This window comes from Saccopteryx bilineata, chromosome 6, assembly GCF_036850765.1.
Source record: "Saccopteryx bilineata isolate mSacBil1 chromosome 6, mSacBil1_pri_phased_curated, whole genome shotgun sequence".
Lineage (NCBI taxonomy): Eukaryota > Metazoa > Chordata > Mammalia > Chiroptera > Emballonuridae > Saccopteryx > Saccopteryx bilineata.
In genome coordinates this window covers 20,553,640-20,569,459 of record NC_089495.1, presented here as the reverse complement: position 1 = coordinate 20,569,459, position 15,820 = coordinate 20,553,640, and the positions used below count along the sequence as shown (strand labels likewise).

The 15,820-nt window shown below is 39.7% G+C and overlaps 1 protein-coding gene across 1 annotated transcript in view; it reads right to left on the bottom strand.

Annotated features, from left to right (window-relative positions):
• DLC1 (DLC1 Rho GTPase activating protein) overlaps positions 1-15,820 on the bottom strand; it is a 368,734-nt gene that overhangs the window by 274,351 nt on the left and 78,563 nt on the right. The window contains exons 3-4 of the mRNA XM_066236537.1: positions 9,662-9,811; positions 2,809-2,949 (exon numbers count right to left, since the gene is read on the bottom strand). Of these exons, the coding sequence (XP_066092634.1) occupies positions 2,809-2,949; positions 9,662-9,811 (291 nt within the window). The remainder of the gene's footprint in view (positions 1-2,808; positions 2,950-9,661; positions 9,812-15,820) is intronic.

Here is a 15,820-nt window from a genome sequence, read left to right as displayed (position 1 = left end):
CCCTTAGAAGCCCGAAGACCTTACACACAAAACGAAAACCAAATATTTCTGGCAGTTAGTCACCGTTATAAATAGACTTCACAGCAGCAAATCAAATATAGCATTAAATAATTCTTAAACGAAAGTAAGCATTCTATAAAAATGTGACATTCTGGAGCAGAATGTTAGTTCATTTTAGGTGGATGCTAGAAGTAGATGTTCTCAGAATCCAATGTTTCTACTTATTACTAAAATTGAAATTTTAATTCGTGGTGAAAAGAACAGCACCGTAAGTTACTGGGGCTTCCCCTCTTTTCTCGAAGTAGCCAGAAAGCCATTACACATCATTAATCTGTAATCTCAACACTGAGGGGGAAGTCTTTAATCTCTCCTGAAATAGGCAAAAACTTCTGTTCTGATATTCTAACCCTGGAACAACTAAAAACATAAAATTGATCAATGCCTCCAAAATTATTTTCAAACTAGTGGAAAAGGAGTGCTCAAAAGATTAACAACACCAATAACAAAAAATAAAATGCACACACAAATTAAAACAACCCTTCTTTTCCCAAAACGGAAGTCTGTTATTTTAAGCTACTTTCATTGTTTGACCATTTTTTCTTTAAAATTTTTTCTAAAAGTCAATTGCATTTAACGGTGAAGTGTTTGCCCCCCCCCCCAACCCCCAGGTACTTCTCATGGCTGGCTAGAGAATTTTACAAAATTATATATGTAGTTCAGTAGCTGGATGGAGCTGTGTGTCTAGTTGTCTAGCCCTACCTGTGGGATTGGTCCAGATGTGGTAAGCAGTTTTTGGTTGTCTTGAAGTGGAGTACTGTTTTCAGAGAACAAACCCAGTTACATAACGACTCTCACTGCTCCTTCTCTAATGAGTTGTGACATCATTATGAAACTGTAATTTTGTGCCCAGGTAAGAACGCACACCTGAACAATCGACTACGGGTTCACATCTGATTTCATTCAAAGTTGACAACTTTTTAGTAAATATTTGATTTGTGGTGCATGAATAAATATGTTTCTCTTCAATAACTGATTTTACGTATTTTTAAATTTTGCCTGTGTGGTGACTAGTTTAGTCAACTGATATGGCAAAACATGAAAGATTTGAATAAGAACCCATCATAGACTACTTTAGAATTAAAGTCCTGGGAAGATGGATGGCTTTATGGTTTTTTTTTTAAATTCTAAAAATCTACTGAAGATGGTTACCACAAAAAATTAGGTATATATTGATCACATTTATTAACATGGAGTATTGAAGAAAGACTAAGAAACTGCACACAGAGATGCATAATTTATAACAAGTTACAAGGTGACCACATATTAAAATATGTATGTTTCAATGGGGAAAGAGTGGGTACCCATGGTAGTGATTTTAAAGTAAAAGATGAACATAAAAGAGTGATGAGAACTGCTCTTTAGCAAAAACACCTTCAAAAAGGCAATTTACCTTTCTTATAATTTCCTTTTTATATGTCAGTCCCACACTTACTCTCAGCATTTAGAAAATAAGGCTCTAATGTTTCTCAAAACTTCAAATTAAAACTGTTGAGTGGCTTTTATCTTTTGCCTTAGTAAAAAGTAGGAAAGCGAGATCTCCGAGCTTCATATCATAATTTTTCATTTCAACCTTCTTTACCCATCATGAGAAAGAAGAGCACCATTTCAATGAAGTCAGCCTGTTGGCACACCTGATTTTTTGACCCTATTTTTTCAGTGTACTCCAAACTAGCATTGTGTAGTGTGTCACTGCTTTCTTTTATTTTCAATATGGCATGTCATTGCATTTCATTGTTTACATGCCTACTTCCCTTTGCTAGACAGTGAGCTGTTTAAAGACAGAGACTTATATTGAATTGTGAGTCTTTATCATCTCGCATAACGTATGGCATTTTTACTTTGTCAAAAATGCTCTAGATATTCTTGCACGTGAACGAATTACAACAAATTCAGAGTACAGTATTCTTCTCTTTTTGAGCTGTATTTCAGACTTGTCTTTTATTTTAAAGGCAGGCAAGCAAGGAATCCAAACTTATTTCTCTGTGTTAAGCTAACATGGGCAGTTTAAGAAAAATAATGCGACACTATGATTTTCACTAAACTAGGAGAGGTTATTTTGGAGCCGCTGGAACTTGAGATATTTGAAGTAGTAATTACTTCCTCTGTAAATGTTACCTCTTAGAGTCAAATACTGCTTTCCTGCTGCAGTTCAACTTTTTACTTAAAGGAAAATGTCTTTTACAATTCACCATACTATAATATATGTGGTAATTCTCCTGTTCAGTTGTTTTGGTAACGTTGTAAAGTCAATGAGGCATCATTATAATAATAATAGTAGCTTACATTTATTCACTATTTATCCTGTGCCAAGCATTTCACTGAGTACTTTATATGCACTATATCGTTTAATACCCATACAAAATTTATGATGTGTATGATTTTATATCTAACTATCTAGACTTAGAGAGACAAATTTCCAAATGATAAGCAGTATGGTAAAGATAATAATGCAGGGAAGCCATCTTCAGATTTTACATTCTCAGTTTTTTAAAGTTCTGAGTATCCAGCTGCAAAATTTAGTGCCGTATTTTGCATAATTTTGGAAACATAAAGTACCAGTGAAGCACTTGTGTTATCATTTTTAAAACAAACAGCATACATTGGGTTGTACTTAATTAAATACTATCAAGTCACTGCAGCTAAGATTCCAAGAGTATTTCTTCTACGTTGAGTGGATGAAATATCAACTCTTACCTGATGATTATCAACACTTCATGCTGAAACTGACTGTTATCATTTACAACTTACCGTAGACTTGGGTTTGGTTCCAGAATTGGCCCCCGGGGTGGAAGATGGTAGGTCAGTAGACTCGGTGTTAGAAGACAAATGTGTTGGTGCCTGATTTACTGAAATGGTTTCTGCTCCACTCTCAGATCCTGACTCCAGGTCCTATAAAAAAAAATTGCATTGATATGAAGGGCACACATATTTACTTTCTCTGCCTTTCTCCCTGCTACCAACACTTTCCACCTCTTCTCTTTTTTTTTGTATTTTTCTGAAGTTGGAAATGGGGAGAGACAGTCAGACAGACTCCCGCATGCGCCCGACCAGGATTCACCCGGCACGCCCACCAGGGGTTGATGCTCTGCCCCTCCGGGGCGTCGCTCTGTTGCGACCAGAGCCACTCCAGTGCCTTGGGCAGAGGCCAAGGAGCTATCCCCAGCGCCTGGGCCATCTTTGCTCCGATGGAGCCTCGCTGCTGGAGGGGAAGAGAGAGACAGAGAGGAAGGAGAGGGGGAGGGGTGGAGAAGCAGATGGGCGCTTCTCCTGTGTGCCCTGGTCGGGAATCAAACCCGGGACTTCTGCACGCCAGGCCGATGCTCTACCACTGAGCCAACCAACCAGGGCTTCCCACCTCTTTTTTATCCCAACGTACACTGAGACACTAAAGAGTTGTTGGCAACTGACAATGATGTGTCACCTGTAATCATATATTTTTTTCTAATAGTAATTGTACTCTTTAAAGGGTCTACTTTTAAAAGGCAAATATTGGAGAAGGAAGAAATATACAACTTTGGTAATTTAACAGTTGATTGTGAATTATTGGAAGGGGTCACAATAATTCACTAGGGCTAACTAGGGCATTGCAGTGAGTCAGGAGGTAGAAGCCAGTAGATACCCCTTACTGTGTGACCTTGAGTAACTCACTTAAAACCCCTCATGCAGCAGGGTCACTGTAATGTCAAATGAAAAGACAGTTCTCATTTCTCCTCACCTAACTCTCTTCTATGTTCCCATCAGACTTCTACTGTGACACCTGCCGCAATGGACTAGAATTGTTTAGTTCAAGTGTCTATCTAATGAACTATAAGATATTTGAGGGCAGAAATTATGCTTTGTCATGTGCAATTTAATTTCCTCATTTGAAGATAAATCCTCATTTGAAAATAAGTATAATAATAGCATAAACCCATACAGTTTCATAAGGATTGAGCAAGATACATGCAATACGTATGTGATTAACACAATTTTCATTAACTATTAGCCATTAATATAAATATTATTAATAACTAGTACCTACTATGTGGATAAGACACATGCTGAGTGAATACAATTACTACTTAATCTCTCGAAAGGCTATGTATATTATTTATCAAATGCTCTGTATGTGTTATACAGTGACCTAGGAACATAGAGGAAAGATGGAGGTTAGGAGAAAGCAGAGGGAGGAAGTGAAAGCCCTTATCACTCACAATGTTGACCTGAGAACATTATGAATTAAAGATCGTTATGTCTACTCTATCTACATCTCAACTTCACCATGGCCCACATGGCCAAATATTATCTACCTTGCAACCCTGTCCTCTGGCTTTATGCTCTATCATTCACTTGTTTCTTAGTATGCACCAGCCGTACTCACTGTTTCTTAGTCTCTCTAGTGTATGAGCAGGTTTATACGGCAGGGAATATGTTCTTTCTGTCTTCTACCTCAGTATTTCCCTTTGCTGGCTCTTTCTCATCACTCAGATCTCAGTTTGAATACCACTGCCTCAGAGAAGCATCCTTTGACATTTCAAGTTAAAGTCCTTTCCTTTCTTAAATCTTTACAGCACATCATTCTCTATCTTACAATCCTATTTCATTGTTTATCTACCACCTATCAATTATATTTATCATCTATCTATCTATCTATCTATCTATCTATTAATCATTTCTACATACCTATCTACTTATCTGTTATCTATTAACCTTCATTTATCTCTTTTTCCTTTTTTTCCCCCCAAAGTTAGAAGTGGGGAGGCTGTCAGTCTCCTGCATGTGCCCGACTGGGACCCACCCAGCATGTCCACCAGGGCGCAATACTCTGTCCATTTGGGATGTTGCTCTGTTGTGGTCAGAGCCATTCTAGTGCCTGAGGTGGAGGCCATGGAGCCATCCTCAGTGCTCGGGCCAACTTTGCTCCAATGGAGCTTTGGTTGCAGGAGAGGAAGAGAGAGACAGAGAGGAAGGAGAGGGGGAAGGGTGGAGAAGCAGATGGGCACTTCTCCTGTGTGCCCTGGTCGGGAATCAAACCCGGGACTTCTACAAGCTGAGTCGATGCTCTACCACTGAGCCAACCAGCCAGGGCCTTACCTCTTTTACTAATCCTTGATTGTCTCCCTCTACTGGAAAACACACACACATACACACATACACAGAAAATTGTAATTATATGAGAAAATAGCTGTGTTAACTAACCTTGTTGCAGTAATAATTTTGCAATACATAAGTGTATCAAATCATCAAGTAGTACAACTTAAATGTGCACAATATTTTATGTCAATTATATCTCAATAAAGCTGTCAAAAGGAAAAAAAAGTGGAATATAAAAATAAAAACAGTGTATAAAAGAAATATACATTGATAATGAATATAAAAAGGAATACATATTACATTATATATATATTTAGATTTCTTATTTATTGATTTTTGGAGAGAGGAGAGAAAGAGAGAGAAAGAAAGGGAGAGTGAGAAAGAGTGGAGAGAAGTGGGAAGCATCTACGCATAGTAATTGCTTTCCGTATGTGTTGTGACTTGACCGGGCAAACCCAGGGATTCGAACTGGTGACCACAGCATTCCAAGCTGAGGCTTTACCCACTGTGCCACCACAGGTGGGTGGAATACACGTGCTTTAAGTGCATGTGTGTGTGTGTTTGTGTGTTTGTGTATAAAGCACATAACTTTAACTTAATTTCTCATCCTATGAGAAATTTCAGGTCAGTGGCCATCTATGTTTTTGAGGGGGCATGGAAAAGACAGAAACATTTTACCATAAAAGAAATATGATTCATTAAAATTTCAAATTGAACCAACATCAAATGAGTAGTCACCAACAATAGGTAATTTCTAAACATCAAATGCATAGTTATAAGTAGCAGGTAATTTGTAAGCCATTTACCATTTACCATTTGACCTTTATGTATATCAGAAACCTTTTGCATCGATTCTATCCTCCTGGTTTTGGTTTGATTAGGTAAATAACAGAATAACCTTATATCTTTTCAGCAGTACAATAATTCTTAGGTAAGGTAATGAATACTCCAGACTAGTACCATTGAGTGCTTTTACCTTTTAAAGACAATACGGCTATTCTCTGCTTCAATTTTCACCTCCTCTGTGGAGAAGGTAATGTGTTACTCTCACTTGATAGATGATGACACTAGGGCTGAAGTCAGTAACTCAACCAGCTCGCCTTCTGTGGCAGAGCAGGAATTAAACCTCAAATCTACTTGATGCCAATTTGTTAGGCTCTATCAAGACAGTCTCCTCTAAATCTTTTCCTCTACCCTTATTTTAATGTATATATATTTTTCACCTTAAGGACATTCTTAAAAACTCCAGCTTATATTATTCTTTAAATATTTTTATTATAGGTAGAACTCACTCCAGCTTTTTCTCATAAGTAATCTCAGATGAGGTCACTGTGTCACTGCATGTCTTGTCCTCCCTGATAAACTGTAAATTCACAGTGCAGTGGGAGGGTCAGGCAGAGGGAGTCTCTCTGAATCTGGGACAGCGCTTTTTGGTGGACAATCAAGATCATAACCATTGTTGTAATCCCTTTATCCCATGGCCCAATTATCAAAAGTAATGGAAAGCGCCTGTGGAAAATATTTCGATGATAAGAGAGTTTTAAAATTAGCTTTAAATACCAAGGAACAGAAATAAAGAGCAAGGGATGACCTAAAAAAATACCCTATAAAAATAAGAAGGAAGGGTGGAGAGCTGCAAGCTAGGTTTTATTCATCAGCCCAGCGTCTGGTGTGAGGGAGCACATGGTACCAGGAAAGGGAATGAACAAACATCAGGCTGTTCTCTCTGCCAGGTCTGGGTAATACATCTCACATACGTTCTTCCACGTACTCCTCCCAACAAGCCATTAGGTGGGAAACAATATCTCCTCTTTCATGCAAACGTGAAAGTGAGAAATTAAATAATTTTCTTGTGTTCTCACATATTCAGTTGTAGACTTGCCACTTGGGCCTAGGCCTGCAGTCTCCAACGTTCATAAAGTTTCTACTGTGTTAGTCTGCCTATTGTAATTATCTGTTGAACTGAAAACTTGGAAGTAGATTTTTATTGATAGAATGAACCACTATTCAGCAATGGTAGTGATATTCCATGAGATAGTACGTGTAACATAGAATCCAGTTTATACCTTAAATGGAGACAGAAGATGTGGATATGGGCAAATTCCAAAATCAGCACCCCCATTCGCCCGTTTCTGTCTTTACTGTTCAACAAAGCATGCCTACTAGGGAGGGGTATCTTATTCTCTGACATGAACACAACAGTATGGAGTTGCATATAGCGGAAGTCTGGGCTGTGGTTTTTCTCCTCAATACTCAGGGATTGAGGAAAGTTCAATGTAGAGAGAAGAGGGGAGAGAGCAAAGAGACAGGGAGAGAAACAATTCATATCAGACCACTTTAACAGAAAAAATGTGTTCTATGCTTGCATTAATAGCAAAGAAGTACAAGGAATTCTTCCTCTTGAAAAATATGATAATTTCTAGCTTTAAAAGTGTTGATGAAAATGAGTATAACATGTCTGTACACCCTTCATATGTAAACATGTTGGTTTCAGATTACTTTGATTGCATTTCCACCATTCGGATGCCTGTCCTACTGAAAATATGTGCGAGCACGGTGGCGGCACCAGGGAAGGGGTCACTGATTCTGTCTGGGAAGACAGAGGAGATTCAGGGAAGACTTGACTGTAAAAAAATATTTGAGAGAAATCTGGGAGGACAAGAAAAAAGTATCCACAAGGTTACAAACAACAACAAAAAATGTCATCTCTATAGGCTTTCTAGGTTTTCTATTCACTTTTAATTATTGTTTTTTTGTTCAAGCTATTAAATTTCCATTGTGGTCAGCTAGAGAAAACAGTATGGTGTAGTGGGTACATGCCATGGCTCTGGATTCATACTGGCTGGGCTTGTATCCCTTCTCTGACACATGTAATTACTAACTCCTCTATACTTTCTACTCGCTTGAAAAATGTTGGGAGGAATAAATGTGTTAATATATGCAAATAACTTAGTATAATACCTAGTATATTCCAAACTTAGTCATTATTTTAATTTGTTTATTTACTTGGAAATATTCTGTCCTATAGTCAGAATGAGTGTTTAATAACTACAGAATCAATGGTAGAACTATATAATTAGAAGGCTTGATGGAGAATAGTTCTATTTTAATAGGTACTCAAAAAATTTTTTAAAGATTTTATTTATTCATTACAGAGAGGGAAGAGAGAGAGAGAGAGAGAGAGAGAGAGAGAGAAGAGGGGAGGAGCAGGAAGCATCAACTCCCATATGTGCCTTGACCAGGCAAGCCCAGGGTTTTGAACCAGCAACCTCAGCGTTTCCAGGTTGACGCCTTATCCACTGCGCCACCATAGGTCAGGCGGTACTCAAATTTATATATAGAAATATATGCTCCTTTGATCTTAGGAAAGTACATAATTTCTTGACTTATTGTGTTCATTATTGTATAATGAATAACAGATTGATTGAATAGGAATGGATGGTTTAATTATAAGTACATTCTATCACCACATTTGCTAGATCTGCAAAAACTGAGCCATTTGTCATGGAGCAAATATTAAATATGTAAAGTGTATAATCAGTCTGGAATCCATGTCTTTCAAATTTGAGTGTCAGAATCTCTGAGGAGTGTCTGTCTTATATAAAATTAATACACAGAAGAATAACATTCTCACTTTTTTTTTTCTGAAGTTGGAAATGGGGAGGCAGTCCGACAGACTCCCATGTGCGCCCGACCGGGATCCACCTGCCATGCCCACTAAGGGGCAATGCTCTGCCCATCTGGGGTGTTGCTCTGTTGTGATCAAAGCCATTCTAGCGCCTGAGGCAGAGGCCATAGAGCCATCCCCAGTGCCCGGGCCAACTTTGCTCCAATGGAGCCTCAGCTGCGGGAGGGGAAGAGAGAGACAGAGAGGTAGGAGAGGGGAAGGGGTGGAGAAGCAGATGGGCACTTCTCCTGTGTGCCCTGGCTGGGAATTGAACCTGGGACTCCCTCTCACCAGGCCGATGCTCTACCACTGAGCCAACCGGCCAGGGCCTCACTTCTTTCTTAGTCATTGTATTTTATTGAATTAATTTTAGAGTGTTTTCAAATTAATCTAAATTCTTTCTTGTAATATCCTGGATGGGTCCATCCAGCCAGCCAGCCAGTCAGCCAGCAAATATTTATTAATTATCTTCCACATGCAATGTGAATTTACAGGCACTGGAAATCAAATACTAAACAAGATAGACATAGCATCGCTAATGGTGTTTATAGCATATCACTGAATACTGATAATTACGGAAAACACAATAATGAGGAGAGTTGGATCACAAGGAAGCATAATTTCCCAGTGTGACCCTCTTTCTGTCTGATACTATTAACCATTTTCTTTTGAATCACACACTTCTCTTACAAACTCTGCATGAAACATAAATGTGTTTTGAGTGAGTTTTATGGAACACTCTCAGGGTCACATATGGGTAGATGCTGCCATCACAGATGTTTCATTTGCAAGAGGGACAGACGATATGAAGCCAAGAGGTAACATGCTCATGGGGAAAGACGTGGGAAGTGGAAGGCTCACAGGAACGTGCCGCCGCAGGTTGGTCGGGGTGCTGGATGGAGAAGAGCTGGTGCTGAGAGCGTTCTCAATGTCCTGGTCGAGTTGGTCCAGTTTCATAATTAGCAGCACCATGGAGTCTAGCCGCACCCTATCTCGATCTTCCTTTATTTCCTGAGGAACAGAACATGTTGTTACTCATCTGAAAGGCCATTTCTTGGAAAGAATAAGAAGGGCCCTGTTCTTCAATGTGACAAAAAGGATACTGAATAATGGTCAGTCTTCTACTGAAAGGGAAAGGAAAGTTCTGTTCTGTCATCAATGGGCTCTTCATTGAGAAGATAGTAACCGAATGCCAAGTAAGTATTTTACATGAATATTAAATACAGATCTTCTAGAGCAAAGCATAATGGAAAGGAAGTATAACATTAATGAGCACTGGTGCATGTTTACAACTTTCCAATTAATTATTCTTGGGAAACATTATATATTACTCTGGTCATGGTACAAATCTGTTATCACATATTAATAAATTACTTGTGGTTAGACATTTAAAGATACATATAAAAGAATATTTTTGGAATATGTCTGGGGTCCTTGTTTGTTACAACTGGAGCCATTTTTTAGCATCTGAGACGAAGGCCATGGAGCCATCCTCAGCTCCTGGGGCCAATTCACTCCAATCGAGCCATAGCTATAGGAGGATGAGGAGGAGAGAGAGAGCAAGAGAAAGAGAGAGAGAGAGAGAGGGAAGTGAAAGAGGGAGAGGTAGAGAAGCAGATGGCTGCTTCTCCTGTGTGCCCTGACCGGGAATAGAACCCAGGACAAATACACACTGGGCTGATGCTCTACCATTGAGCAAACCAGCCAGGACTGTTCTTTGCATTTCTATATCCACATATATTTTTGTATGATTGTCTCTCATTTCCCAGTTATAACGTCTTCAAGCACAAACACTGCATTTTTCTACCAAATAGACATAGAGTCAAGCTATACACTGCATATGCAATACATTTTCAACAACAATAATAATAAAATCAATAGGTTCCAGTGAAATAATAGCCCCCAAAGTTTTAGAAAATATATTTTGATATATTTCTAGCTCCTAATTTAACATTGGAGAAAGCAGTATTTCCTGCAGTGATAGTCTCAGAAACAATTTGTCTTTGAATTAACTGGATGCTGAGATTATGCCTTACAAACACTTTCTCATCCATGGGCTGAACATCAAATTATTTCAAATAATCTGCCAAAAGGAATAAAACCAAGCAGCCTTGGTCTACAATATTTCTTTACAGAAACAACCTATTATTTTTCCCTTTTCTTCATGATGCGTCTCCTTGCTCACCATTTATTACATTCAGACTAAAGTGCCAAGTGCACAGACTAGTACCACATGTTACACAGACATCTATAAAACTTCATGAAATGGAATTGACTACAAGTCAGATGCTTTGGATAAATATTCCTGTCTTTGTTTTTAAAGCCCAAGTATTAATAATTTGCAAAGTTCTGATCTTTCTTACCTCTACACCTAAACACCAGTAAATACCTTATGCTTACAAATAGAGATGTGTATTTGCAGATTTTGGCTAAAGTTAACTTACAGAGTGGAACTTTCTTTTCATGCTGTCACCATAGTCCATGAAGAGGAACTAACTTCTTAAGAAGTGAAGCCATGGTTGACCAGGCGGTGGTGCAGTGGATAGAGAGTTGACCTGGGATGCTGAGGACCCAGGTTCAAAACCCCAAGGTCGCTGGCTGGCGTGGAGGCTCCCCAGCTTGAGCGCGAGGTGGCAAGCTTGAGCATGAGATCATAGACATGACCCCATCACTGGCTTGAGCCCAAGATTGCTGGCTTGAGCAAGGGGTCACTTGCTCAGATGGAGCTCCTCTGGGTCAAGGCACATATGGGAAAGCTATCAATGAACAACCGAAGTGCCACAACTACCAGCTGGTGCTTCTCATCTCTCTGCCTTCCTGTCTGTCTCTGTCTTTCTCACAAAAACAAACGAACAACAACAACCAAAAAAAAAAAAAAAGTGAAGCTGCTTGTGAATAAACTTCTCAGTATTTCAGTAACTTAACCCTCTTAAATCAAAGTCAAGATGCTACATTCTAGTCCCTCCTCTCTTTCTCCTTTCTTCTTTCCTGCAGTCACTGTTGTTTCAGGCCAGCTGCTCTTAAAAGGATACAATATTCACCGGTGAAAAAGAAATACAAAGTCTTTGCTTTCCTGAATATTACAGCCAACCATGAGAAGATGGACAGCGGAAGTTAACATATTTATAAATAAGACAAATGCATGAAGAAAATAAGAAGGGTAATGAAATATACAGCAACTACGGAGGGAATGTCCCACGTTGTATAAGGTGGCCCAGGAAAACTTTCTCCAAAAAGTGAGAGAAGAATGATGTGGAGGAAAGAAAGAGGTGGAGATGTAAATGAATAGAGAGAGAGAGAGAGAGAGAGAGAGAGAGAGAGAATAACTCACAAAATAGTGGTTCATTCAGAGTAAAGAGTGATGATACAAAGGTGCTAAGATGGGAATGGGCTTGGTGAGTATGAAGGTCAGAAAACAGGTTAGGGAAGCTGAGAGGGAAGAGTGACAGACCAGAGAGTGAGTGCTAAGACAAGCTGAGGCTGAGTACGACCAGCAGCCAGACTATGTGATACTGTGAAAGTGACTGTACAATGGGCACTGGCAGGTTGTAAGCCAATGAATGATCTACTATATTTTTTAAACTTTTAGAGTTCTCGGTACATACTAATGTTTTGGAACTTTATCACATTTTATGTCCAGCCCTGCCACATAACTAATAGATGCTAAATAGTTCAATTTACCCTAAGATTATTCATCCAGTTCTAACCATAGGCCGTTTTTATGTAAAAGTCTGAACTGGACTCACATTATGGGATAATACAGAAATAACAGATGCTTTTTATAACAAGGCCGTGCACATTTTGAGATCAAAATGCAAAGAAGTTATTGTTTCAGGAACCTATTTGGTAGAAGTTTGAAGTAGGTTAGTGTTGATATGTTGGTAAATGTTTAGCAACTGGATCTCCAAACAAAAATCAAGTTCTGATCCATGTGCAGCTTTCTGTGGTGTAAATACTCCCATGACCGCCTGGCCTGTGGTGGCGCAGTGGATGGAGCATTGACCTGGAAATGCTGAGTCCGCCGGTTCGAAACCCTGGGCTTGCCTGGTCAGGGCACATATGGGAGTTGATGCTTCCAGCTCCTCCCCCCCTTCTCTCTCTCTGTTTCTTCTCTCTCTGCCTCTCCCTCTCTTCTCTAAAAATGAATAAATAAATAAATAAATAATTAAAAAAAAAACTCCCATGACCCATTTTAAGCTAGTTAGTACTAGACATTATTAAATGCAGAGTTGGAAGAGATACACACAACATTTTTGAATTAATGCATTTTATTTATTTAATGCATTTACATCCCTTAACAGCTGTTCTTGTTGTCCAGGTAAAGTTCAGTATAAATGTATAAACTGTAGATTTTTTTTTGTATTTTTCCAAAGTTATAAACAGGAAGGCAGTCAGACTCCCACATGTGCTCGACCAGGATCCACTGGGCATGCTCACCAGGGGGTGATGCTTTGCCCATTTGGGGCATTGCTCTGTTGTGGCCAGAGCCATTCTGGCACCTGAGGCAGAGGCCGTGGAGCTCTCCTCAGTGCCCAGGCCAACTTTGCTTCAATGGAGCCTTGGCTGCAGGAGGGGAAGAGAGAGATAAAGAGAAAAGAGAGGGAGAAGGATGGAGAAGCAGATGGGCGCTTCTCCTGTGTGCCCTGACTGGGAATCGAACCTGGGACTTCCACACGCAGGGCTGATGCTCTATTGCTGAGCCAATAAGCCAGGGAAAATTGTTGACTTCAATTTAGTGTTTTTATGTAAGATTTTTTTTCTTGTAGTGTCTTTATCTGCCTTCCTTGTTATCCATTATTTGTTTGTAGAATTTCTTAAAATTCATTATAATTAACTTATCTTTATATATGTATTTTTACTTACATAAGTCAAAACACATTTCTTTAAGTTACTCTTTTTGTGATTGGATACTTTATTCAATACTTAAGACTTTAGAAATCTAGAAGTCCAGGACAGCAGTTATTGGTTCCAGTGACCTGTTGTTGCAGGTGAAGACAGAGGCTTCATGGGGTTCGGATCACTCTTCCATTGACAGGTTGACTAGACGCGAGCCCAGTGGTCTCCAGTCCCTGTCCTGGTCTTTCTCCAGCACTCCTTTTTGTTTTACCTCTGTGAATATCATTTTTAATTTAATAGACATTCAAGCATTATGTATTCTCTCTTCAACTCCTGCAACCTGGTTTCCATTCTTTTCAAAAACTATGTTTCTGAAGATCACCAATGACCACAAGTAATTGCAAAACAAAATACCTTTGAAACATCTAGTCCAGTTCTTCATACCTTTATTTAACAGTTATCCAACATATGTTTACTGACCATCTACTATGATGCATATTTCCTTCTCTAGAAAGCAACCTGTTTCATATTTGTACAGCTTAATTTTTAGAAATGTTATAAAGTCAAATTCTGCTTTTCTTTAACTCCCCAGTTCATCCCCCTACAGCTAGAGAGCTTTTTTTTTTTTTTTTTTTCATTTTTCTGAAGCTGGAAACAGGGAGAGATAGTCAGACAGACTCCCGCATGCGCCCGACCGGGATCCACCCGGCACGCCCACCATGGGGCGAGGCTCTCTGCCCACCAGGGGGCGATGCTCTGCCCATCCTGGGCGTCGCCATATTGTGACCAGAGCCACTCTAGCACCTGAGTCAGAGGTCACAGAGCCATCCCCAGCGCCCGGGCCATCTTTGCTCCAATGGAGCCTTGGCTGCGGGAGGGGAAGAGAGAGACAGAGAGGAAAGCGCGGCGGAGGGGTGGAGAAGCAAATGGGCGCTTCTCCTGTGTGCCCTGGCCGGGAATCGAACCCGGGTCCTCCGCACGCTAGGCCGACGCTCTACCACTGAGCCAACTGGCCAGGGCCTAGAGAGCTTTTTTAACATGTGAAAAACTATGTTATGCCCATTTTTCCTTTTCTAGGTGAATTATCTCCAGTTCCTTTAATTATTTTGCATATGATATGTTTCCAAGTCCTCATCAGTTTTGTTAACTCTTCACTGGATGTGATATAATTTTGTCAATGGCTCAAGTAATGGTTGGTGCCCAGAATTAAATATATTACCTTATGTGTTCTCTGATCAAGCCAGAAGAGGCAAGTACCTCCCTATGTTCCATAAACCCTCTTTAATGCATCCTAAGAATTCAGTGCCTGTTTAGCACATGAACAGGCTGCTGTTATTGGGATATCCACAATCTGCTTTTTAAATGAAAACAAAACAAAACAAAACAGTATTCAGTTGCTTGTGAGCTGACTTTGAGTCAACAGTGTGATATATGTCACTTTTCCCCAACATATGCCTATGTACTCCTAAGAACAGAAACTTCCTGTAGTCGTGAGACTGTAACCAGCTGTTGTCAAGGTATGGATAATATATATAGATGCTGTGGAAAAAAATTCCCATTGTATCTCTTTCAGACACAAGTCAGAGGCTACTTAGGCAAATTAGGAGAGAAACTTCATTCAATTTGATTTGTTGTCAAAAACCTAATGTAGCCAAATCACATGGTGTTCATTAGGAAATTTGAAAGATTTCTCTCTGTAGCTATTTCATCCTTGAGCAGTGGTATCCGGGGGACAGATAAACAGAGGTTTTAGGGGGACATTCTGTCGAGGTAGACTCTCAATTAGAATCCTCTGAATAGGAACCTGTGCTACACTTCTCTCCTTATATCTGGGGAAGGTGATTTCCCCCCTGGTCTTCCTTCAGACGCTCTTTATTGAACAACATAGAGCACAGCATACACAGGGAACAGTGAGAGGCACAAATTACTGGACATTTTTAAGCGCTGGGCAAGCACAAAGACCAGCGAAAGGGACGCCTCCCCTAGAGGCGCACAGACTCTGTTTTCCTAATCAGAAGCATTTGGAAGGAAGACAAAAAAATTCAGTAAAATACCGAGATGCTTCCAAAGAGTGGATATTTGGCTCAGCAAATACAGTGTTGCCTGAATGTTCTGCTTGTCAATGGGTTGCGGCATCACATAGACAGCCATAATAAATTAAAGGCGAGGCTAGGAATAGAACTA